This window comes from Ornithorhynchus anatinus, chromosome 3 (assembly GCF_004115215.2).
Source record: "Ornithorhynchus anatinus isolate Pmale09 chromosome 3, mOrnAna1.pri.v4, whole genome shotgun sequence".
Taxonomy (NCBI): domain Eukaryota; kingdom Metazoa; phylum Chordata; class Mammalia; order Monotremata; family Ornithorhynchidae; genus Ornithorhynchus; species Ornithorhynchus anatinus.
Genome location: NC_041730.1, coordinates 46,360,927 through 46,387,431, shown reverse-complemented (window position 1 = coordinate 46,387,431; position 26,505 = coordinate 46,360,927). Strand labels below are relative to the sequence as shown.

Below are 26,505 nucleotides of genomic sequence, written 5' to 3'. Positions count from 1 at the left end.
GATAGTAAGTGCTCAACAAATACCATTATTATTATTATTATTACATCAGGAAGGAGGCAGATTGGCATGCCCCAAAAGAGGAATGGAAGCGATGGGGTATTCTAGACAGAGCTCTGACTGTGAACCAGATACTAAAGTTCTGTAGGTCTCTGGACAAAGCCCTGAGCGGAATAGCTGGATGCCGTTGCCTCTGGCTCTGTTGGGGCCTTGATCAATCAGTCGATCCATTGGAATTACTGAGTGCTTATCGTGTGCAGAGCAGTGTACTTAGTGCTTGGGAGAGTACAACACAGTCGGCAGACACCTTCCCCACCTATAACGAGCTTACCTAATAGGAGTTTAGCCTGTTTATTAGAGAAACAGTGTGGCTCAGTGAAAAGAGCTCGGGCTTGGGAGTCAGAGGACGTGGGTTCTAATACTGTCTCTGCCACTTGTCTGTTGTGTGACCTTGGGCCAGTCATTTCACTTCTCTCTGCCCCACTTTCCTCTTGTGCAGAATGGGGATTCAATGCCTTGGTGTTAGCCTTGATGCCTCTCTTTCTTTCAACCCACATATTCAATCAATCACTAAATCCTGTTGGTAAACATTGCTAAAATCCACCCTTTCCTCTCCATCCAAACGCTTCCACGTTAATAAAATCACTTATCCTATCCCACCTGGATTACTGTATCAGCCTCCTTGCTTGACCTCCCAGCCGCCTTTCTCTTCCCCACTCCAGTCCATACTTCACTCGGCTGCCCAGATAGTTTTTCTACAAAAACATTCAGGACACATCACCCCACTCCCCAAAAACTCCAATGGTTGCCCATCTACCTTTGTCTCCAAACAAAAACTCCTCACCATTGGCTTTAAATCCTTCCATCACCTTGTCCCTTCTTACCTCACCTCTCTATTCTCCTACTACAACCAAGCCCGTACACTTGGTTCCTCTAATGTTAACTTTCTCACTGTGCCTAGATCTTGCCATCTCACTGCCAACACGTGCCCACACCCTGCCTCTGGCCTGGAATGCCCTCCCTCCTCAAATACGAGAGATAATTACTCTCCTCCCTTTCAAAGCCCTCCAGGAGGCCTTCCCTGACTAAGCACCCCCTCTTTCCTCTTTTCCCACCCTCTTCTGCATCCCCCTGACTTACTCTCTTTGCTCTCCCCTTCTCCCAGCCCCACAGAACTTGCACTTGTGTACATATCTGTAATTTATTTGCTTATATTAATGTCTGTCTCCCCTCCTCTAGACTGTAAACTCATTGTGGAAAGGGAATGTGTTTATTGTTGTATTGTACTCCCCCAAGCGCTTAGTATAGTGCTCTGCACACAGTAAGTGCTCAATAAATGCTATTGAATGAATGAATGAATGAATGCCTAGTCTGCCTCCCTATTAGGCTATGAGCCCCCCCGTGGAAAGTAACTGTGTCCAACCTGATTATCTTGTATCTACCTTAGTGTTTAGTATTGGGCCTGTCACTCATAGCCAATTATTATTATTTCGGACAAACGACTTCCATTAAGTCCATGACCAGCCTTTTCATTGAGCCCACCCTAGAGCACCTTTTACCTCAACAGTGGCCTGTGTGATGAATCCCTGAGGACCCTCCAGGCTAGCCCAGGAGCAAAGAGCACCAACCGAAACTGTGCTCACTTCAGCGGGAGCACAAGAAACACACATGGGTCAGACACACAAGGCTCAGGTGGCTAAGCACACCAAGAACCTTTAAAGTGAGCACTTAGTCATTCAGGCTTCATTAGTTTCAAACGTAGCAAACTCACCATTTGACTGGGGGGTGACCTTTAAGACTACTTTTTTTCCTGCATCAAAAGGTACTTCTTAAATGGCGCAGGATCATTAGATAACTGCCCCTTCATCCTCCAACAAATTAGCTACTAACAGTGGATGTTTAAAAAGTGTAGCTTCCAACTAGTCGAGTCATTTCAGACCCACAGCGACTCCCTGGACATATCTCTCCCAGAACGCCCCACTTCCATCTGCAGTCGTTCTGGTAGTGTATCCATAGAGTTTTCTTGGTAAAAGTACGGAAGTGGTTTTACCATCGCCGCCTTCCATGCAACGAACTTGAGTCTCTGCCCTCCACTCTCTCCCAGGCCGCTGATTCCCGGCACAGGTGAGTTAGGACTTGTAGCAGTTTGCCTTCCACTCGCTAGCCACTGCCCAAGCTAGAAATGGAATGAGGATGCCTCTGTTTGACCTTCCCTCCCATAGCTGAGATTGAAGAGTACTGGAAACTATCCACGTGTGATCCTGAGACGGGAGATTCAAACTAGATATTTTAAAATACCTTTACTGGGTCAGCTCCAACTTCCTTTCAGCCCAGGACTCTGTCTCCAAAGGAATGGTTGGTAAAACCTTGTTCTGTCTGCCCTCCTGTATACCTCATTGTCATGGTTAGGAAGGACCATCCAAAAAACTTCTCCATCCCTAACTTCCCCTCCTGCAACCCAGCACGGGCCAGGATCTATCAAAACCCTTCTGGAATCTGCTGTTATTTTCTGGCCGAGCAACTTCCTGAGACGCAGCATCACCTAATGGAAAGAGCCCAGGCCTGGGAGTCAGAGGACCTGGGTTCTATTTCCAGCTCTACCAATTGCTTGTTGTGTGACCTTGGGCAAGTCATTTCACTTCTTTGTGCCTCAGTTTCCTCAACTGTAAAAGGGATTCAAAACCTGTTCTCCCTCCTAATTAGATTGTGAGTCCCGTGTGGGACAAGGACTGTGTCCAACCTGATAAACTTGCATTGACCCCAGTGCTTAGAGCAGTGCTTGAATTGTAGTAAGCACTTAATAATACCATAAAACAAACAAACTCGCAAACAGATAAACAGATTTCATATGCTCTTCTCCTCCTGGATGAAATTCTTTTTTGTGTGTTTTGAACCTGCTGCCTACTAGCCCCAGTGGATTCCCTGCCCCCCAGTGTTGTGGAATTTGGGTCCCATGTTTACCCTGTCCACCTCCTTTATGACTCTGTAAACTCCAATTCTGTCCATCCTCAACCGGTCTCTTTCCAGACTGAGAAATCCTGATGTTTCCAAGCCCTTCTCAGGGGAGTAGAAATTCCAAATAGGGAAAAATCCACAAATTAGACAAACAGTCCCCGATTCCTCGAGAATTTGCCACCAGTAATCTGGGACGATGCTCATGGTGGAGCCAAGAATCAAAGAGAACAAAAGATGCTTCAGGGCTTCTCCAAAGACCTTACAATAGCAAACCAGTGTTCCTACCCATTCTCAAAGAAACCATCCTAGGTATGTGTGTGTGTCTGTGTGTGCACATGAATGTACTTGTATGCATTTGTGGGTGTGGGAGGCACTTGTTGTTGATATTGTAGCCTTTTGGAATCCAGGTGAATGATGAATAGCAACCCAATATGAATCACTGTTATTTTCATTTGTCAGTACAGAAAATCTTGATGCAATTACTAAATGTTATCAGTTTTCTCAAGATTGCTTACCGCCAGCTGCTACATGGTTTCCTCACACTTAAACCGCCCTCTCTCTGGCCCAGCGCCTGCCTAATCATTGTTTAATGCTTCAAAAAATGCCAGTCGACACTTGAGGCAGCCGTTCTGGGCAGTAAAAATACCAACAAATTTGCATGCAGCTGGAATAATTGGAAAAATCAAAAAAGCAGAGAAAAAGAATGTGCAAACAACACTGTGCTTTATGAAGCTTAAAAATTCCCGTCTAGCTAATCAAATTACAACCAAGACTCAGCCAAGTTAGAGATGTTTATGTAGCAGAGCATGTGGCCAATCCCTTTCTGGCGGTAGGCGGTTGGGAATGCCTGTGCTCTCTTTCCCAATTTCTCCCTTTCGACAAACTGGGCAAGGCCATGGACAGTGCCAAACCCATCTGCCTGAAATTGCCAGCAAAGGAATGGTCTCTCCTCCTGCCAGACACCTGCTGGGCTCAGAGTGGAGACTGAGTGGGCAAGTGTACTACTCTCTGGTCTGGCACCTGTATTTCTGAGAGTTTTCACTGGGAAGAAAAGTTTTTACTGAAAGTTTCAATTGCTGGGAAATTTAGACCGCTAAATGGTAAAGAAATAGACACACACCTAAATAAGGAAAGAGAAAATAAAGAAAAGAGAGAAGGAGGTAAGGAAAGACAAGAAGGAAGGCAGGAAGGAAAGAAGCCCTGAGTGAGACAGTTCAGTGAGACATGAGTAAAGCCTGTCTTCTCGTGGCCCAGTTAGTCATTGTCCTTCTGCCCTGTGCCAGGGAGGTCAGCATGGTTGACTCTGAGGGCAGAGGAGGAAGCAGAAGTGCAGAGAGGGAAAGTGATTTTCCCAAGGCCTCACCCAGAGAGAGTGGGTGACAGGCATCAGAATTGCTATTTCCTGGCTTGTCACAGACCAGTGAACCCAAGGCTTGCTCTGCTTGGGGCCCCTGTATTTTGGGAAAATAATTTTCCTGTCAGGTCTGGGAAAGCCAATACTAAGAACCCATTTAGCAGGGACTGAGCCGTGCCGACAGAATCTCCTGTCCAGAGAGCAGCTTTGACTTCCAGGGTCTGGAGTTGGCATATCCACCCGGTTAATGGGCTGCTTCCTGCCCTCCTCACCCATGGCCCCCTGCTTTGTCTCCCATTCCATAATGGCTCGGGGGCTGATGGGGGAGTGGGTAGGGTGGCAGAATCCAGGCCGGCTGGCGGATGCTGAGGGGAGAAAGCAGCTGAGCCCACCCTGAAACCCCTTTTACCTCAGCAGCGGCCTGTGGGGTGAATCCCTGAGGACCCTCCAGGCTAGCTCTGGAGCAGAGAACACCAGCCCCAAACCAAGCTCCCTTCAGCGGGAGCAGTGCTCCTGAAGAGAAATAGATGGAGGACATGGAGTAGATTTACCCGGGCAGAGCCAGTGGGGGGAAGTTGATGTTGGGGGAGGGCATTTCTCTGTCACAATCCTGGCCAGAGGTACGGCTTCCTTGGCAAGTCAGCGAGGAGGAAATTGAGGTAGAGGAAAGCACCTCTGTGTTACAGTCCCGCCCAGAGGTACGGCTTCCCTGGCAGAGACCATGAGGGGGAAATTGAGATGAGAGGAGGGCACCTCATTCAATTGTATTCACTGAGCGCTTACTGTGTGCGAAGAACTGCACTAAGCACTTGGGAGAGTACAACATTAAGCTGACACATTCCCTGCTCACAATGAGCTAATAATCTAGAGGGGGAGACCGACATTAATATCAATAAATGAATAAATTATAGATACACACATAAGTGTTGTGGGGCTGGAAGGGATGTGAAGTCCCAGCCAGAAGTATGGCTTCTGGGGCAGAGATGGTGGGGGAGATGTTGAGGTGTTGGGAGGGCGCCTTCTTGTCACAGTTCTGGCCAGAGCTATGGCACCCCTCAGTTCTTCTCCCGAGTCCCCAGCCCTGCCTGTGGGAGCTGGACAATAATCACACATCTGCCCATCAACACTACGAATGAATATTTAGGGAAGGAAATCCCGCCATGGACTCCAGGCATTGTGAATTCTTAGCCGGACCACGGACAGCTGCTGGCCTTGGCAGAGCTTGGAAAGGAGGACCTCTAGGAAGTGCAAAGCTGGCCAAGGGGGGAGAGATAGCTTCTAATCCATCTATCAATCACTTGTATTTACTGAGTGCCTACTCTGTGCAGAGCAATGTGCTAACTGCTAGGAAGAGTTCAATGTAACAGAGTCCGCTAGACTGTAATCTCACTGTTTATTGTTTTATTGTACTCTTCCAAGTGCTTAGTACACTGCTCTGTACACAATAAGTGCTCAATAAATATGGGCAGCTTGGCCTAGAGGGTAGAATGTGGGCCAGGGACCCAGAGGGGCCTGGGTTCTAATCCTGGCTCTGCCAATTGTCTGCTGTGTAACCTTGGGCAGATCACTTCACTTCTCTGGGCCTCAGTTACGTCATTCGTAAAATGGGGAATAAAACTGTGAGCCCCATGTGGGACATGTTGGACTCTGTCCTACCTGATTAGCCGCCATCTAACCCAGTGCTTAGAATAGTTCCTGGCACATTATAGACCCTTAATAAATATGATAGATAAATACATTTTTAAAAAACAAGTTCTTCGGGGCCAAGTTTGTCAGGTTTTTTTTCTTTCGATTAAACTAGCTTCTCAATTTGATAATAATGATAATTACAGTGTTTGTCAAGCATTCTTACATTCTATGTGCTGGTGTAGATACAAGTTATTCAGGTCAGACACAGTCCCTGTTCCACAGGGGTATCCCAGTCTAAATTGGAGGGAAAACAAGGATTGAGTCCCCAGTTTACTGTGTGCAGAGCACTATACTAAGCATTTGGGAGAGTACAATACAACAGAGTTGGTAGAAACATTCCCTGCCCACAATGATACATACATAAGTGCTGTGGGACTGAGGGAAGGGTGAATAAAGGGAGAAAATCAGCGTGACACAGAAAGGAGTGGGAGAAGACGAAATGTGGGCTTAGTCAGTGAAAGCCTCTTGGAGGAGATGTGCCTTCAATAAGCTTTTGAAGGTGGGGAGAGTCATTGTCGGATATGAAGAAGGAGGGCATTCCAGACCAGAGGCAGGACGTGGGCGAGAGGTTGGTGGAGAGATGGATGAGATGGAGGTACAGTGAATACATTGGAATTAAAGAAGTGAAGTGTGTGGTCTAGGAGAGCCTTGAGGTTAGGTAGGTGGGGGCAAGGGGATTGAGTGGTTTAACACCTATGGTAAGGAGTTTCACTTTGATGCGGAGGTGGATGGACAGCCACAGGAGGATCTTGAGGAGTGAGGAAACATGGACTGATCCTTTTTGTAGAAGAGTGATCCGGGAAGCAGAGTGAAATATGGACTGGAGTGGGGAGAGACAGGAGATAGGGAGGTCAGCAAGGAGGCTGCTACAGTAATCAAGGTGGGATAGGATTAGTGCTTGGTTTAATATGGTAGCAGTTTGAATGGAGAGAAAATGGTGGTTTTTAGCAATGTTGCAAAGTTAGAGCCGACAAGATTTTGTGATGGATTGAATACTTGGGATGAATGAAAGAGAGGAGTCAAGGACAACACCGAGGTTACAGGCTTGTGAGGACAGGGACATCCAAGTAGAGATGTCTTGAGCAGGTTAAGGGGGTGCATTTTAATATGTCTGGTGATCTCTTCTTGAGGTGCCTCTAGGAAAGATGGGAGAGATGAAGAAGGGGCAGGAGGAGGGCAGGACTGGAGAGGAGCAGGGGAGATTTTAGGCAGATCACACCTGATAGTTTCAATTTTCTCAATAAGAGGAGTAGGCAGGTCATTAGTGGCAAGAGGCAGAACTCTGTGGAATCTCTTTGAAGAGAGTTTTCCTGGAGAAATGCAAGTTGGGCCCAACCTGACAAAGTCTCAGCCCCGCAGGCTGCCATGTCCACTGACCACTCCCCTCTGAGGCCTCCCTAGCAACTCTGGTCTCAGTGGCACTTTCAGATTTTACACAGTCAGTCTTATTTATTGAGCACTTACTATGTATAGATCACTGCACTAAGCGCTTGGGAGGGAACACTCTAACAGAGTTGGTAGACATGCTCGTTCACAATCAAGAGTGGGAGGCAGACAATATATATATAAATGAATTATGGATATGTAACACATAAGTGCTGTGGAGCTGATGGAGCAATGAATAAAGGGGGCAAATCTCAGTACAAGGGCGATGCAGAGGGGAGTGGGAGAAGAGGAAATGAGGGTCTAGTCGGGGAAGATCTCTTGGAGGAGATATGCCTTCAATAAGGCTTTGAAGGTGGGGAGGGCGATTGTCGAATGTGAAGAGGGAGGGGAATCCAGGCCAGAGACAGAATGTGGGCGAGAGGTTGGCAGCGAGATAGACAAGATGAGGTACAGTGAATAGGTTGGCATTAGAGGAGCGAAGTGCGCTGGCTGGGTTGTAGCAGGAGAGCAGCAAAGTGAGATAAGACAGGGCAAGGTGATTGACTGCTTTAAAGCCGATGGTGAGGAGTTTCTGTTTGGTGCCGAGGTGGATGGGCAACCACCGGAGGTTCTTGAGGAGTGATCATGGACTGAATGTTTCTGTGAGAGTCAGTCCTATCAGTCCTGTCCACTCCCTGGGCCTCTGGGACAGTCCCCAGAGGCCCAGTAGTCCTGCACAAGGGCAAAAAATACCCCCTCCACCCTGCCTTGAACACACACTTTGCACTCTGCAAAGCTGAATTTGAACCCTAAATCCCTGGGTCGCACCTCACCTCATTAGCTCACTGTGAGCAGGAATCCCAAAGTTTACTAACTCTGTTGTATTATACTCTCCTAAGTGCTTAGAACAGTGCTCAGCACACAGTAAACCCTCAATAAATACCATTGATTGATCGATTAACCAGTCAAGGAGCGAGATGGCACTGGGGGCATTCAGATCCGTGCGGGTTTCCATGACATTCTCCCCAGTCTGTCCCGGGAAGGGGGCACAGATTTCATTTTGCTCAGGGCCTCGGCCCAGTCGTTTGCGAGAGTATTAAGAGAGTTTGCAACCGCTCTGCTTTCTGAAATCATGTCCCGGACAATGCCAAAACCCAACCCAGACCATCCCAGCCGCCACAGCAGATACAGTGTCCTCCCACATCCGATCCCCACTGGACAGAAATGGTTCCCGTCAGTGGCTCAGGTATCCGTGAGTTATTTCAAAGGCCTTAGGATAGAAGGAAGGTACATTAAGCACCAAATTTTATAAACCTAAAATCACAGCGTAATGTTGTTAAGGGCCCTGAGGAGTTCAGAGAAGAATGAGCGGCAACATCGAGATCGTGTGTAAAATGATCAGAGCCATGATTTAGAATCACTTCCCAGGGCACACCGGCCTCCAGAGGGAGGTGAGAGAGACATAGTGAATTCTAATGGAGTGGGCACTGGATTTCTGCATGAGAGAAGCATTCATTCAATCGTATTTATTGAGCGCTTACTTTGTGAGGAACACTCCACTAAGTGCTGGTGAGAGTACAATACAATAACAAACAGACACATTCCCTGTCCACAATGAGCTTACAGTCTAGCACACAGAGCACCGGCCTGATAGAAGGGTTTGGGTTCTAATCCCGGCTCCGCACTTGTCCGCCGGGTGACGTTGAGCAACTCACTTCGCTTCTCTGGGCCTCAGTTACCTCATCTGGAAAATGGGGATTAAAAATATGAACCTTATAAGGGGCAGGGACTGTGTACAATCTGATTAACGTGTACCTTCCCCAGCGCTTAGTTCAGCATCTGGCATGTGGTAAGTGCTTAAAAAATGCCATAAAAAAGCCTGGCACATAGAAAACACTAAACAATTACTCTTCAAAAAAAAAAAGGAAGAAGAAAAAAAAGTTCATCGCCACAGGATGCTTGGGCTGGATGGAGACGATGAACGGGAAATGGCTCTCTGGACTGACCCAACCTTGCGGGGATGGGGGCGGTCACTAAGCTTCACACCAGGAAGGGGCTGTCCACTTTGAGCTTTGTGCTTAGAAAGGGGCCATCCACCTGGAGCTTTATTCTGAGGAAGGAGCTGTCCACCTTGAGCTTTATTCTGAGGAAGGAGCCATCCACCTTGAACTTTATGCTGAGATTTGTGTTTACATGCACCAGTGAGCAGGGGCAGAAAAGGCCCATTGTGGGTAAAGATTGTCTCTCTTCCTGAATTGTACTTTCCAAATCTTAGTACAGTGCTCTGCACACAGTAAGCGCTCAATAAATATGATTGAATGAATGAATGATTCCCAGCTCCCATTGTGTCCTAGGGGAAAGACTCTGAGCCCCTTGTGGGACAGAGAGTCTGTCCAACCTAATTAACTTGTATCTACTCTAGCACTTAGAGTACTGTGTGATACATAGTAAGCACTTAACAAATACCATAAAAGAAAAAGAAAAAAACTCGGGCCTTGGAGTAGGAGAACCTGGGTTTTCATTCTGGCTCTGCCATTTGCCTGCTGTGTGACCTTGGGCAAGTCACTTAACTTCTCTGTACCTCAATTTCCTCACCTGTAAAATGGGGATTCAGTACCTGTTCTCCCTCTTGTTATTACTTACAGTGAGCCCCATGTGGAACAGGGACTGTGACCAAACTGATTGTTTTGTACTGAATCCAGTGCTTTTATTAAAAAAAAAAAGAATGGTATTTGTTAAGGGCTTACTATGTGCCAGGCTCTGTACTCTGCATTGGGGTAGATCCCAAATAATCAGGGTGGACACTGTCCATGTCCCACATCGGACTCACAGTCTTAATCCCCATTTTACAGATGAGGTAACTGGAGCACAGAGAAGTGAAGTGACTTGCCCAAGGTCACACGACAGACAAGTGGAGGAATGGGGATTAGAATTCAGGGCAGAATCACTTCCCACTAAGCTCTTTCCACTAAGTCATGCTGCTTCTCTACACTGCTTGGCACATAGTAAGCACTTAACGAATTCCGTGAAAATAATAATAAAAAAACATAGTAATAACTAGATCCCTCTCCCCAGGTGCCCCGGAGCCTATGGAAATCTGAAAATCCCTTCGAGCCCAGCAGCGAACCCCAATAACCTCACTGAAGAGCAGTGGTGGTGTCTCAATCCGTGGGATGTGGATGCTGATCTGTTGGCTCTTAGAACAGTGTTTGGCACATAGTAAGCGCTTAACAAATACCATCATTATTACAATAATAATAATAATTTTTAATGGTATTTATTAAGCATTTACTATGTGCTAGGCACTGTATTAAGCGCTGGCGTAGATACAAGTTGATCAACCCCTGTGACACATGGGGCTCACCGTCTTCATCCCCATTTTATAGATGAGGGAAGTGAGGCCCAGAGAAGAGAAATGACTTGCCCAAGGTCACCCGGCACACAAGTGGCGGAGCCAGGATTAAAACCCAGGTCCTTCTGCCTCCCTGGCCCATGGTCCATCCACTAGGCCATGCTGCTTCTCCATCGGGCATTCTGAGGGATCTGGAAACACACCTTCTCTTTGGGTCTGTCTGATCCCCCAAAGTATCTTGAGCCTCCACTCTGCAGCTGGCCATGATGTAGTAAAGGCTGGTTACAGCAGGGAGAGATATGAAACCAAACTTCACAGCCCTTAAAACCGCACGCTCCCACCCTCTTTCCCGTCCTCCTGCCCCCGGCCCCAGCCGGTACCTCAGTTTCCTAATTAGCCTCTGTCCACATGGAGCGACTTCCTCTCGCCGTTGGAAGTCGTGAGAGCAGTTTTCAGAATGAGCGAGAGACATTCCATTTCCTCCCTGCCCTGCCAACATCTGGGCTGTGGTTTCAGGGGCTGTATGGGAAGTTCGTTTGTTATGGGAGGAAATGGACAAATCCTAATGGAAAATCCTCCATGATCTCCCAAGCAGATGTCAGGGGTCAGAGCACCATTTAGAGCTATCTCAAAATCTACCCTCTTGACCTGGGTTCTAATTCCAGCTCCGCCACTTGTCTGCTGTGTGACTCAGGGCAAGTGATTTCATTCCTCTGTGCCTCAGTTACCTCATCTGGAAAATGGGGATTGAGACTGTGAGCCCCACAGTGGGCAGGGACTGTGTCCAACTTGGTTTGCTTGTATCTACCCTAGAGCTTAGTGCAGTGCTTGGCACATAGTAACAAATGCCATGCTTAACAAATACCATCATTATTATACCTTATCAAAGCCCCTTCCCTTCATTCCTTCCTGACTGTCATCTTCAACTGTTCATTTTCCAATGGCTTCTGCCCTACTGCTTTCAAGCATGTCTTGTATCTACCCCAGTGCTTAGAACAGTGCTAGGCACATAGTAAGCACTTAACAAGTGCCATAATTATTATTATTATGATGCTCATGTCTCCCCAACCTAACCTAAAAAAATCCCTCCCTGAACTACAATGTACCCTCCATTTAACTCCCCATCTCCTGCCTACCATTCCTCTCAAAGCTCCTTGAGAAAGTTGTCTACACCCATCGTCTCTACTTCCTCTCCTCCAATTCTCTCCTTGACCCCCTCAAATCTGGTTTCCGGCCACTTCACAGAAACTGTCCTCTCAAATACCATCTTATTGTCAAATCTGACGGCCTCTACTCAAACCTAATCCTCTTAGACCTCTCAGCTGCCTTTGACACTGTAGACCACCCCCTTCCCCCGGAAACATTATCTAACGATTTCACTGACGTCCTCTCCTGGTTCTCCTCCTCTCTCTGAGTCTGCTAATTCTCAGTCTCTTTTGCAGGCTCCTCCTCTGCCTCCCCACCCCCTAACTGTGGGAGTCCATCAAGGTTTACTTCTGGGTATTCTTCTACTCTCCATCTATCTGCACTCCCTTGGAGAACTCATTCGCTCCCATGACTTCAACTACCAACCCCTTGTGGATGACGTAGGGACCGAGTGGTCTGATCCAGGGGCGGGAACGCAACGTGGGTGTGAAGTGTTGGAATCGGGCCGGGTGGGATGATGGGATGAGGGCCCTTAGTGGTCCTTGAAATCAAAGCTGGAGCAAGGAGGGGTGACCTCAGTTCCATCTGTACTTCCCGAGAGCCCCAGCTGGAGGGAACAGAGCATGTTCTGTCGGCAGAAAGGCTCCGGCCTCAGAGGCCCCGGCTTCATCACTGGTGGGAATATGCTTCCCTGAGCTGTCTGTTGTTGTGCCAATTTATCATGTGTCTGGGTGTCCTTAGCCAGTTATACACGTGTTTCCGTGTTCTTTTGGAAGTGCATGTTTGGCCTTAGCCTGGGTCCCAGAAGCCCCTTCTCCATCCTTGTGATTTTAGCCGGTGTCCTCAGCCTTAGAGAAGAGCATGGCCTAGTGGACAGAGTACAGGCCTCTGAGTCAGAGGACCTGGTTTCTAATCCCAGCCCCAGAACTCTCCTGCTATGTCATTTAACTTCTCTGGGCCTCACTTCCCTCATCTGCAAAATGGGGATTCAATACCTGCTCTCCCTTCTACTTAGCGAGTCCCATGTGGGACCTGATTATCTACCCCAGCTCTTAGTACAGTGTTTCACACATAGTAAGTGCTTGACAAATATCACAATCATAATGAATAAACTCCCAGCTAAAGAAGTCCCAGGGGTCATTTTAGGAACACTCAGCCTCCCCTGAGTTTTAAGGCCCACCAGTTTTCCTGTTCTTCTAATGCAAGTTTTGGGTACCTGATCAGTGTGGTCCCCAAATCCCTTTACCCCTGTCACCGTCACCTCCTTTTGACTAAATCCCAGGCATCTTCCCGCAGGTGAGGAGGCATCAGAGACCAGCACACCATCCCCCTCCCAAGGCTGGCTGCAGGAAGCTCATAGAGTCAGTCAGTCAAGTCAGCCAAGGGTATTTATTGAGCACTTACTGCATGCAGAGCTCTGTACTAAGCACTTAGAAGAGTCCAATATAACAATACAACAGTCAAATTCCCTGCCTACAGAGAGAGCCATCCTTCCCACTTCCATGGCTCCATAGGCCCAGGCCCACCTGGAACTTCTCCCCGAGACCTTACCACAGGCAACAACCAAGATTTGAGAACTCAGTGATGTTTAATAAGTTTCCGTAATTCAGAAACACTCAACATTTCTGGTTTAAACCACCTTTCCTTAGATCTAATACTTCCCTCCCCAGGAACCTCCGTACTTCTCTGTAAACATCCCAGACCCAGGTTCGTCTGGTCCTTTCCCCTCTTCTCCGGGGCATCCCAGCTTCCAATCTCACCCTCTCCAAGTCATTCGGAAGCAGAGTCCTCTAGGATCCTTTCTCCCCACCAGGGGCAGGAGCCTCACCCCTCCCGAGTTCTAGCTCTGGATCCCTCCTGCTGCATTGCATCCATCCAGGATGCACAGCATGAGCTGTCCCTGTGTCCTGCTCTCCCAGGCAGATGACTCATTCTGTTCGATTTACTCGTATTTATTGAGCTCTTACTGTGTGCGTAACACTCTACTAAGCATTTGGGAGAGTACAGTATAACAATAAGTGGAAACATTCTTTGCCCACTGTGAGCTTACAATTGGTTTCCTTCTTCCTGTCCCCCTTATTTCCTCTTCAGTCGTTTCCTCTGATTGGCTTCAGCTAAGTATGTTCTCTTCCCCCAAGCTTCCCTCCTCCCATAGCCTAGTGGATAGAGCACAGGTCTGGGAATCAAAAGGACCTGGGTTCTAATCCTGGCTCGATCAATTGTCTTCTGTGTGATCTTGGGCCAGTCACTTCACTTCTCTGTGCCTCAGTTCCCTCATCTTTAGAATGGGGATTCAGACTGTGAGCCCTATGTGAGACAGGGGCTGGGTCCAACCTGATTAACTTGTACCTACATAATAAGCACTTAACAAATATCATTGTTATTATGATGATGATTAACCAGTGGGCCAGCCAGATCAACCATCACAATCCTAAACCCCAGAAGCCTCAGGAGTGAATCCCAGACAACTATGAGGCTTTATTCCTTTAATGAGGTCAGGAAGTCAGCTAGTGTGGGGAAGATTTGCTCTAGCCACAGGATAGAGGTCGGGCCAGCAGCAATGCTTGCCTGCCCATTTCCAGTCCCCAGGACCAATGCCCAAGCTCCACCAAAGCAGAACAAGCTAGCAAAGTCGCTTCGGGAAATTCAATTCAATTCAACTCAATTTAATCATATTTATTAAGTGCTTACCTTGTGCAAAGCACTATACTAAGTGCTTAGGAGGGTACAATACAAAAATGAACAGACACATTCCCTGCCCGACTGACAATCTGCCATCGGGTGGAAGCAAGGGCTTCTGGGTGGATTTTGGTCAATAACCTTTTGAACTGCGAATGAGCCCTCTCAATGGGGATCAGCGTTGATACCAAGAGAGATCGTGTTGTCTGCACCTCTCTCAGAACAGCCAGGCCTACGTTCTGAAGAGGATGGCTCACACGTTTGCCATATGCATGGTTCGGCAAGGGCTCTGGAATCCGGCTACCTTCCAGGGGCAAATTGAATGACAACTGGGGCTTCTTTCCCACTGCAGCTGCATCACCACATCCTTCCAGTCCTCAGAGTCTCCCAGAGCATCGAGGCCGTGCCCGGATGGGCCGCTGAGAAGACTGCCCACTCCAAATACTGAGGAAGCATTACCTCTGCCCCTGGCCCAGACTTCCCCCAAGAGGAATCCCTCAGGGGTCCCCAGGCTGTTTGCCAAGATTTTGAAAAAGGCAGCAGTTGGAAAACCAGGCCGATTCTCTTCACCTATTGGGGGCTCCATTCCTGCAGCTTTGGCTGACCGAGGCCAGACTGGCCCAAAGTCTTGGCCTCCTTCACCCACCCTCAGACTACCAGGCTGCTCTTGAATGCTTTGAGCATGCTCAGAAAAGGATCAGATCTGGATCTGTTTTCTGGGACAGCCCCCACCTTGCTTCCCAGTCCTCCCTTATTCTGCACCCCACTCATGGAGAGTAGGTCCATATACCCTAATGGGGTGGTGTTTTACCCCAGTGGGCTGAGCTCACCCGGGCAATTTCCCAGAGCGACTGACAAGCTCGCCCCCGCACCTCATCCTTCATTCCCTGCCTTCAACCTCACCCCCTCCCTCAAACCCCAAACCCCATCTGCCCAATCTGGGACTTGCGACTTCTATAATTCCCAACACCCAAAGCCTGAATTTGGCTTAATGATTTAATTTCCACTCCACTTATCTAGAAAGGCAGCTCATTAGTTTTTAGGTCCCTAATTTCTCCATTTGTTTTCCAAAGACGTCACACCAGAGAAGCTTCGGGTACCGACGTGGTTGTTTAATAGTCTTAGAAGATCGTAGATGTCCTGGACACTTTACATTGTCGAACACTCTGCCCAAACCAAGTAAACAGGGCTTTGCCTTGGGGTTCAGCCAGGCTGAAGGAACTCTTCCAGCTAAAGCAGATTGATTCCCAGCCACCATCGTGCTTCCAGTCAGGAACAGATGGGGGGTGTTTAGAAGCCGATCAGAGGGGCCGTTTCTATGGGAGAACCAGGAGGAAAATGATGTTTTCCAAACGGAGAACATGGTCGTTGGTGTGGTTACAGAGAGTGGCTTGGAAAATCTCTTAAACCATCTTCTGTTTACTTCAGCGTTGGGTGGTAGAAAAACCGATCTGATTGCTAAACTCCTGGGGGATCGGTCAGGGCCTTGGACTGCAGACAGGGCTGTTGGTTAGATGGAGAGATGCCCCCCCACCCCGCCCCCACCCCCGCCGACTCTCCCTCACTGCCCCATGGGGTCCTACACTGACAGATGGTGATGGCAGAGGAGAAGGAGAGTCACAGGAAGAGGGAGAAGTGATGTGGTGATGAAAAGGAGAAATGAAGGAGAGGGATGAAGAGTGGGAAGAGGAAGACAAAGAGAAGGCTTTGTGGGAATAAAGAGAGAGATGGAAGGGTGGGAGACTAGATAAAGCAGGAGAGTAAAAAGGACAGAAGGAACTACAAAAAAAGAGAGGCATGATAAGGGAAAGAGAACAGAGAGAGCCTTGAGATCCAGAGAGGGCTCAGAGCAGGGATAGGCAGCAGAGAGATGGAGGGACAGAGCTTCAGAGGACTGGAGTGACATGGAGAAGTGGACAGTGTCAGAGAGAGAGAGGGATACCACAAGAAGCAAGAAAATAAGAAGAGAAAACATGACTTTGCGGGGGCGGGAGGGGAAAGGAGAAACCCATTGTCCAACAATCCCCATGAGGATTTATCTTTATGTGTGATAATCTACTCTATCACACATCTCAACTTCAGCTTCATTGGCAGCCTGGAGGCAGGGGAATGGATCATTGACTTTTCAAGATCACTTTTCTTTGGGTGATGTTTGGGCAAATCACTTTATTTCTCTGTGCCTCAGTTCCCCTCATCTGTAAAATAGGAATTAAGACTATGAGCCACACATGGGACAGGGACTGTGTCCAACCTAATTAACTCGTATCTACCCTGGCTCTTGAAACAGTTCCTGGCATGTAGTAAGTACTTAACAGATACTGTCATTATTTCCATTATTATTATCTACTGTGATCTGGATCCCCCAGGCCGTGTCAGATAAGGCTCAAGTTTGGGCCCCAGATTCAGTTTACAAATAGGTTCCCCTTGGGCATCTTGAAGCTACCACTAACTCCCAACCCCATCAGGGTGGCCGGAAGAAGAACAAGACCCTTTCAGATTCCGTATTTAACACATTTTTCAGGCAGAACAGCAGTGTGAATTGTGCTTAGAACTACAGCCCCATTCCTAGCCTCTTGACTCCCCCGTCCCTGGTCACAAAACCAATGGTGCGAAAGGAAACAGGAGGCCAGATGGATTAAGAAGAAGAAGGGTAGAGGGTTTGCAGAAGTTGCAAGGGGGACTCTCCAGACTTGTGGAATTTGGTGGTTACCCCAACATATCAGTGGTGAGCCTCGCTTTTGTCAACCTCTTCCCATCCACCCCGCCCCTGTCCACTTAAAAGGGTTTCAGTTGGAAAACAAATATAATACACCTGTTTGGAATCCTGCTTTTTAGAAGGCAGTTGTTTAGTATTTCATATTGGAAGAAGCCACCATGGATGGTGGTGTTGACTTATGAGTGCGTGGTGGCTTAACAAATACCATTTTTTAAACAAGACCAACGTGAGACCCACAGGGCTGGCCACAATGGGAACACAGAAAGGTGTCACTTGTTGTGTTGTTCATTCAGTCATTCAAACATATTTATTGAGTGTCTACTGTGTGCAGAGCACTGTACTAAGCTCTTGAGAGATTACAGTACAACAATAAACAGACACATTCCCTGACCACAGTGAGCTTATAGTCTAGACAGGGAGCTAGACTGTTATTCATTCATTCAATTGTATTTATTGAGTGCTTACTGTGTGCAAAGCACAACTAACAGACAACATTCCTGTCCACAACAACGCTCACACTGTGGAAGGGGAGACAGACATTAATATAAAAAATAAAATAAATGAATTCCACTCATATACATATGTGCTATGGGGATGGGAGGGAGGATGAATGAAGGAGCGAGTAAGAGCAGAGCGGAAGGGAGTGGGAGAGAAGAGAGGAGGGCTCAGTCAGGGAAGCCTTCTCAGAGGAGATGTGCCTTCAAATAAAGATTTGAAGTGGGGGAGAGCAATTATCTGTCTAATATGAGGAGGTAGGGTGTTCCAGGATAGACGGTAAGATGCGGGCCAAAGAGGTTGGCAGTGAGAAAAATGAGAGCAAGGCACAGTGAAAAGGTGAACGTAAGAGGAAACGAAGTGTGCGGGCTGGGTTATAGTATGAGAAAAGAGAAGTGAGGTAGGAGGAGGCAAGTGATTAAGTGCTTTAAAAGCGAATGGATGAGGAGTTTTCTCTGATGCAGAGGTAGATGGGCCACGCACTGGAGTTTCTTGAGGAGTGGGGTAACATGGTCTGAAACGTTTTGGAAGGAAATGATTTGCGTAGCAGAATGGAGTATGGACTGAAGTGGGGAGAGACAGGAGGCAGGGAGGTCAGCAAGGAGGCTGATGCAAAAATCAAGGTGGGATAGGATACGTTCTTGCATTAATGTGGTAATGTTGGTTCATCTCTGATTCTGAGAGGCTGGAGTGAAATAAGATGGGAATCTGGGCCTATCTCTTCTCCCTGAGCACCAACGGCTGGCAGAGGAGCTTAATCCAGTGCTTTGCACACGATAAGCTCTCAATAAATATGATTGACTGAATGAAAGGAGAGGCACTGGGTATGAGTGGCTGAAAGCTCACTGTGGGCACGGAATTTGTCTGCTTTTTGTTGTGTTGTACTCTCCCAAGCGCTTAGAACAGTGCTCTGAACGCAGTAAGCACCCAATAAATATTTCTCACTGAATGAATGAGGGGCTTCCCTCGCATCCTGGAGATTCCGGTGCCCCTCTGCCTCTCGATGATGAAAACTGGGTAACCTCTCATTGCCCGGCGCTCACCGTGCCACCCTTGGTAATGCCCATGTGTTTCTGTTGCCACAGAGGAGCTGAAGGAGAAGCTGAGGGAATATGTGGATGAGGTGAACGGCCACAAGCCCGGCTTCATCAAGGTCGTCCGCCACAACAAGCAGGAGGGGCTGATCCGTTCCCGCGTCAGCGGCTGGAGAGTGGCCACCGCCCCCGTTGTCGCCCTCTTCGATGCCCATGTGGAGTTCAACGTAGGCTGGTAGGAGCCCGGCTGCCAACGGGGCGGGGGGCGGGGCCTCTGACCCGCCCCAGGGACCACCGAGCCCGAGAATGGTCATCTCATTCCTCCCCGTTATGGAACGCCAAGACAGGGAATGGGATACCGAGGCCAAGGAGCTGAAGGCAGAAGGGTGTCCCAAAGCAACCCTGTGCCCTTCTAGGTCAGGGATCATGGATGATGATAATAAAGAGGCAGCGTAGAGTAGTGGAAAGAGTACGGGCTAGGGAGTCAGAGGATGTGGGTTCTAATCCTGGCTCTTCTGCTTTTCTGCTGAGTGACCTAGGGTAAGTCCCTTCATTTCTCTGGGCCTCAGTTCCCTCATCTGTAAAATGGGGATTGAGACTGCGAGTCCCATGTGGGACAGGGACTGTGTCCAACTCAATTTGCTTGTCCACCCCAGCACTTAGTACAGTGCCTGGCACCTAGTAAGCACTTAACAAATACCATAATCATTATTATTATTATTACTGTGTGCAGAGCCCTGGGCTGAGGGCTTGGGCAAGTACAATAAAATAGAGTTGGTAGATATGTTGTTCCCCGCTCACAAGGAGCTTACAATCTAGAGCGGGAGACTGGCGTTAAAATAAATGACAGATCAGTACACAAGTGCTGTGGAGCTAAGGGTGGGGTAGAGATCAGATGCTTAAAGGGATCCAAATCCATAGGCAGTGCAGAAGAGGGAAGGAATCAGATAATGAGGGGCTAGCTGTAGAAGGCTAGTTGGAGGATGTAGGATTAGTTGATTGATTCAGTGACATGGAGGATTTCCAGGGATTGCTCTTTTGAAGGTCACTGGCTGTACCCTCCCTCCCTACCCTTACGAGTCTTTGGAAAAAACCAGGGTTCCTCAACGGGAGGCTGTAAGATCATTGTAATAATAATAATAATGACGGTATTTGTTAAGCGCTTACTGTACATCAAGCACTTTTCTAAGCACTGGAGTGGATACAAGCAAATCAGGTTGCACACAGTCCCTTTCCCACATAGAGCTTAAAGTCTTAATCCCCATTTTCCAGATGAGGTAACTGAGGCACAGAGAAGTGAAGTGACTTGCCCAAAGTCTCACAGCAGATAAGTGGCAGAGCCGAGATTAGTACCCAGGTCCTTCTGACTCCTGGGCCTGTGCTCTATCCACTAGACCATGCTGTTTTTCTATGGGAACACATTATGGAAAGGGAGCAATTTGGTCAATTCCATCGTATTGTACTCCCCAAAAGCTCTTAGTACAGTGCTCTGCATATAATAAGTACTCAAAATATTTCATCGATTGATTGGGCAGTTTTTACGGTCCCGGTTCGGAGCTCCCTGGCTTCTTGGATCCAGACACCGGGCAGTTGGGGATAATGACGTGTAGTGAGCGGAGGCCGGATGGTTTGTACACTCCCCCGCCAAATCGCCGCTATCGGGTAAACATGTGTTCCCATTAAAGTCCCCGGTTGGCATTTGCAGCTATTTAAGAATCATTTTCATTGAATTTATAGTCAGGAGAGGAGAGGGAATTGGATTATTTCAAACTGATTTGAATAAACAATTATCTCCGCAACCGGATGGTAATGAGAAACTTGGCTGTCCACGAACACATTAATCACCCTGGGGCAATGGGAAGCCTACGTAGCTCAGGGCTGGCTGGGGAGAGACCCGATAGAACCATTCCTATTTGGGATCCGGGGGACTGGAATCAGATCGACAGAGGCGTCCAGCCGAGGAAGGGTATTGGCATTTTGGAAGCGGAAAGAATGGGGATTATAGCAGTGCCCATTTCCTTCCCCGTAGAGATGGTTTAGGGTGATCGACTTCAGGTTCCCTCCCTCTTCCACCCCTGGCCCTGCTGCTCTCGGGTCACCCAGGACCGTAGTGCTTATTTTACTGTCAGCACTACATTGCTGACAGAAATTTGCTTGGGATCCACTCTGACCCTCTGCTCCTTTTCCCCTGAATTTGGGAAAAGTACATTTTTCCCAGTCAATCAATAAATCAATCAGTGGTATTTATTGAGCACTTTCTATATGTAGAGCATTGTATTGAGCTCCTGGGAGAGTACGGTAGAGCAGAATTAGCAGTCACGTTCCATGTCTATAATGAGCTTACAGTCTAGAGGGGGAGGACAGACGTTAACGTGGTTAAAAAAGTTACTTATATAATTCAAAGATATGTACATGATTGCTGTATTCCTGCCTTCTGAAGACATTAGCACCCCTTTTTTATGGTATCTATTAAGTGCTTACTATATGCCAGTCACTGAACTAGGCGCTGAGATAGGCTACATGATAATCAGGTTGGACACAGTCTCTGTCCCACATGGGGCTTACTGTCTCTTAATCCCCATTTTACAGATGAGAAACTGTGGAACAGAGAAGTGACAGTGACTTGCCCGAGGTCACACAGCAGACAAGTGACGGAGCTGGGATTAGAACCCCGGTCCTTCTGACTCCCAGGCCCGTGCTCTATCCATTAGGCCAGACTGCTTCACCCTTCCCATCCTAGAGGTTTGCCCACTTTGGCAAGTGTTGGATAAGGCAAGCTTCAGCTACTAGAGCAGCCCTCAGCTGTTGCTTGAGATGGTGAGACAGTTCCCCATCCCTCTTCTCCTCTGGACCTGTCATCCTTCTGCCTGGCAGCCTAGGGGGGCTGTTAAGCAAACATATCATAGGGAGGGAACTGGTCTACCAACTCTGTTGTATTGTACTCTCCCAAGCACTTAGTACAGTGCTCTGCACATAGTAAGCACTCATTAAATTGATTTGGGGGTCAGAAATGCCATATGTCTAACTTCTTCCTCTGAGGTGGGGACTGGCTGGAGATGCTGCTTCCCACTCGATTCTGTGTGACCTTAGGCAAGTCACTTCACTTCTGTAGGCGTCAGTGACCTCGTCTGCAAAACGGGGATTAAGACTGCGAGCCCCATGTGGGACATGGACTGTGTCCAACCTGATTAGCTTGTGTCTACCCCAGCGCTTAGTAAGTGCCTAGCACATAGTAAGTGCTTAACATATACCATTAAAAAAAAAAAAAGAAAAGATTCTACCAGAAGCGAAAGTCAACCATTTTGCTGTAACCCTGTCCTGCTTCCCGCAGGGCCGAGCCCGTGTTGTCCCGAATAAAGGAGAACCGGAAAAGGATCATCTCTCCATCCTTTGACAATATCAAATACGACAACTTTGAAATCGAGGAGTACCCGCTCTCGGCACAGGGGTTTGACTGGGAGTTATGGTGTCGCTACCTGAACCCTCCCAAGCTGTGGTGGAAGCTGGAGAACTCCACCGCTCCCATCAGGTAAGCTCGTCCTCTAATAATAATAATAGTAGTAATGATGTTATTTGTTAAGGGTTTACTCTGTGCAAGCACTCTTCTAAGCGCTGGGGTAGATACAGGGTAGTCAGGTTGTCTCACGTGGGGAATACAGTCTTAATCCCCGTTTTGTAGATGAGGTGATTGAGGCCCAGAGAAGTGAAGTGACTTGCCCAAGGTCACACAGCAGACAAGTGGCAGAGCCTAGATTAGTACCCATAACCTGATTCCCAGGCCCGTGCTCTAACCACTACCCCCAGATCATAAGCTCGTTGTGGGCAAGGAATGTGTCTGTTTATTGATCCATTGTACTCTCCCAAGGGCTTAGCACAGTGCTCTGCTCACAGTAAACGCTCGATAAATACTATAACAAATACTATTAAAAAATGGGAAAAAAAATTGGCACAGAGAAGTGAAATGACCTGCTCATGTTCATGCTATGGGCAAGTGGCAAGACTGGGACTAAAATACAGGATTTTTTTTCCAACTAAATGGTATTCGTTAAGCACTTACTATGTGTCAGACATAGTATTAAGCCCTGAGGTAGAGATGATCAAGAGAATCAGGTGGAACAGTCCATTTCCCACATGGGCTCAAAGCTTTAATCCCCATTCTCCAGATGATGTAACTGAGGCATAGAGAAGTGAAGCTACTTGCAGCAGGTCACCCAGAAGACACAAGGTGGAGTAGAGATTAGAACCCAAGTCCCCTTACTAGCAGGCCTGTGCTCTATCCACTTGACCACGCTCTTTCTCCCCAGTGGCTGTCTAGTAAGAATAAATCAGCCATTAAGAATGGGGACGGGGAGCCAGTGAGGCTTACTGAGCTCGGCCCCGGGCCCCATTACTCAGTCAACTGTATTTATCAAGCGCCTCCTGCCTGCAGAGCACTGTACTAAGCACTTGGGAGAGTACAGTACATGATAAAACAGTCACATTCCCTGCCCACAGTGAGCTTACAGTCTAGAGGGGGAGACAGACAACAAGATGAATAATAAATAAATAATATAAAACAATAAATGAATAAAGCCAGAGAGCTTGTCCTCTGGGAGACGTGTATGGGGCAACTGAGGTGGGCTCCCCTGGCAGAGTGGGGGGAACGATCGGCAGGGGTGACGGGTGGCTGTTGTCGGTGCCCTCGGCCTAAGCCCTGTGCTGTTGCTGTGCCCCCCGCAGGAGTCCCGCTCTCATCGGCTGCTTCATCGTGGACCGGCAATACTTCCAGGAGATCGGCCTGCTGGACGAGGGCATGGAGGTCTATGGCGGGGAGAATGTGGAGCTCGGAATCAGGGTGAGTCGGGGACTGGGGGGTCTCCCACGACAGCCCGGCAAGAGAGGGACCCGGGGCCAGGCCGGCCCCGGGGAACGCTTGGGGCCGAGCCAGGCCAGGGCTGGAGATGCTCCGGCTCACAGGGTAGGCAAGTCAAATCTCCCCAACACTGGACACCATCAGAGCCCCTGCTGACGGCACCCCAAGCCTGGGGGTGTCCCGTGGGGTGCGGAAGCCCTTGGAGAGGAAGGGCAGTAAAGCTGTGGTGGGCCACCAAGTGCTCCCATGTCTCTCACCGGCCCAAGATGACCCGACTGGTCTCCCCAGCTCCACCGACAGCATCCAGGCTGATGTGGGGAGGCCATCTAGCCTCCCCTACACCTCACATGCGGAGGAGCAGTGTGGCTTAGTGGCAAGAACCCAGGCTTGGGAGTCAGAGGTCATGGGTTCTCATCCTGGCTCCGCCACTTGTCAGCTGTGTGACTTTGGGCAAGTCACTTCACTGTTCTGTGCCTAGGTTACCTCATCTGTAAAATGGGAATTAAGACTGTGAGCCCCTTGTGGGACAACCTGATTATCTACTTGTCAGCTATGTGACTGTGGGCAAGTCACTTAACATCTCGGTGCCTCAGTTCCTTCATCTGTAAAATGTGGCTCAAGACTGTGAGCCTCACATGGGACAACCTGATTACCCTGTACCTACTCCAGAGCTTAAAACAGTGCTGGGCATATGATAAGCGCTTAACAAATACCAACATTATCATTATTTTATTATTATTATCATTACCTTGTATCTACCCCAGAGCTTAGAACAGTGCTTGGCACAGAGTAAGCGCTTAACAAATACTCTCATTGTTATTATCTAGCCACCTGGCACCCGGTGTCCTGGGAATCGGGCACCTTAACCACAGCGTTGCGTGGACAATCAACCAGTCAATCATATTTACTGTCAGTCAGTTAGTCAATCATATTTATTGAGTGCTTACTGTGTGCAGAGAAAGCTCACCTCCTCCAGGAGGCCTTCCCAGACTAAGTCCCCCTTTTCCTCTGCTCCTCCTCCCCTCTACATTGCCCCAACTTGCTCCTTTCGCTCGACCCACCTCTCCGCCCCATAGCACTTGTGTATATATGTACATATTTATTATTCTATTCTTTTGATTAGTGATGTGTCTATATCTATAATCCTATTTACTTATATTGATGCTATCGATGCCTGTTTACTAGTTTTGATGTCTCTGTCCCCCCCTTCTAGACTGTGAGCCTGTTGTGGGCAGAGATGGTCTCTATTTGTTGCTGAATCGTACTTCCCAAGCGCTTAGTACAGTGCTCTGCATATAGTAAGTGCTCAATAAATACGATTGAATGAATCAATGAATACTACTGGAGTAAGGAGAGACAGGAGGCTGGCAAGTCAACAGGCAATTTACTGAGTGCTTACTGTATGAAGAACACTCTACTAAGTGCTTGGGAGAGTACAGTATAACACTATAACAGAGTTGGTAGACGTGTTCCCTGCCCCCAGTGAGCTTACAGTCTAGAAGGGGAGACAGACATTGATATATATAAATACATTAGAGATACGGACATAAGTGCTGTGGGGCTGAGAGTGAGGGGGGAAATGAATAAAGAGTGCAAGTAAGGGCAATGCAGAAGGGAGTGGGAGAAGAGGAAATGAGGGCTAAGTCAGGGAAGGCCTCTTGGAGGAGATGTGCCCTCAACAAGGCTTTGAAGGTGGGGAAACTGATTGTCAGATATGAAGAGTGTGAGAAGCAAGCTCAATGAGAAGCAACGTGGCCTTGTGGGTAGAGTACAGGCCTGGGAGTCAGAAGGACCTGGGTTCTAATTCCGGCTCCACCACTTGTCTGCTGTGTGATCTTGGGCAAGTCACTTAACATCTCTGTGCCTCAGTTCCCTCGCCTGTAAAATGGGGATTATTCATTCATTCATTCATTCAGTCACATTTATTGAGAACTTGCTATGTGCAGAGCAGTGTACTAAACATTTGGGGCCCCTTGTGGGACAGGGACTGTGAGCAACCTGATTATGTTGTATCCACTCCAGCACTTAGAACAGTGCCTGGCTCTTAGTAAACACTTAACTAATGTGAAAGAAAAGCAATATGAAAAACATCAATATAACTGAGTCGGTAGACATGCCTTCTACCCACAACGAGCATACAGTCTAAATCGCTAGGGGTCCGAGTCAGAGAATTGGGGCAGAATTCACTGTCCAGATGGGGCCAGGCTGGAGACTGGGACAACACCCAGCGTCCCTAGAGCTTCCGCTGCCATACTGATGATCTCCGGAGGCAAAATTCCGACCTGCAATCCCTGAAACCTCTGGGGTAGGAAGGACCAGGCCCTCTTGTGCCATGGCATTGGTTTTGATGTTCATGGGCCCCCTGAAGCACTCTGGGCACTCTGCCATCCACAGAGCCTGGTCCGACTCACCCTGCAAGCCCCCCGGGCTCAGTCACTAAGGAAGAATCTGGCCTTTCCTGAGTCTTCACATCAAAGAAGCGCCTCCGCTTCTTAAACTGCTCCAGACCAGATTACTATCCCAACGAAGGAGCTCTCCCACAGTGGAGGTTCCACCTCTCAAAATACTTTGCCTTCCTTATGGAGGAAATTTTCTTCCATGAGAAAAATTATCCCAAACTTCCGACTTTGAACCATAAGCCTATGGAAACTCCTGAGTCCCAGAAACTAGATATTAGGTTTCCGAATATCTTATCCGTACCGCCCCGGTGCACTGGGAGAGAGAAGGTGTAGTGTGAGAAGATCATTTTGAATAAAAATGTCAAAAGAACAAGGGTCATGACTATCAAACTTATGGTGCTCTCCCGAGTACTTAGTACAGTGCTCTGCAAGTGGTAAGCGCTCAATGAATGCCGCCGACTGACAAAGGAAA

The 26,505-nt window shown here is 48.1% G+C and overlaps 1 protein-coding gene across 2 annotated transcripts in view; it reads left to right on the top strand.

The window, feature by feature from the left end:
- Nucleotides 1–26,505, top strand: part of GALNT18 (polypeptide N-acetylgalactosaminyltransferase 18) — a 199,987-nt gene that overhangs the window by 137,270 nt on the left and 36,212 nt on the right. For both annotated transcript variants that reach the window (XM_029061515.1, XM_029061514.2), the window contains exons 4-6: nucleotides 18,834–19,017; nucleotides 22,114–22,311; nucleotides 23,502–23,616. In XM_029061515.1, the coding sequence (XP_028917348.1) occupies nucleotides 18,834–19,017; nucleotides 22,114–22,311; nucleotides 23,502–23,616 (497 nt within the window). The remainder of the gene's footprint in view (nucleotides 1–18,833; nucleotides 19,018–22,113; nucleotides 22,312–23,501; nucleotides 23,617–26,505) is intronic.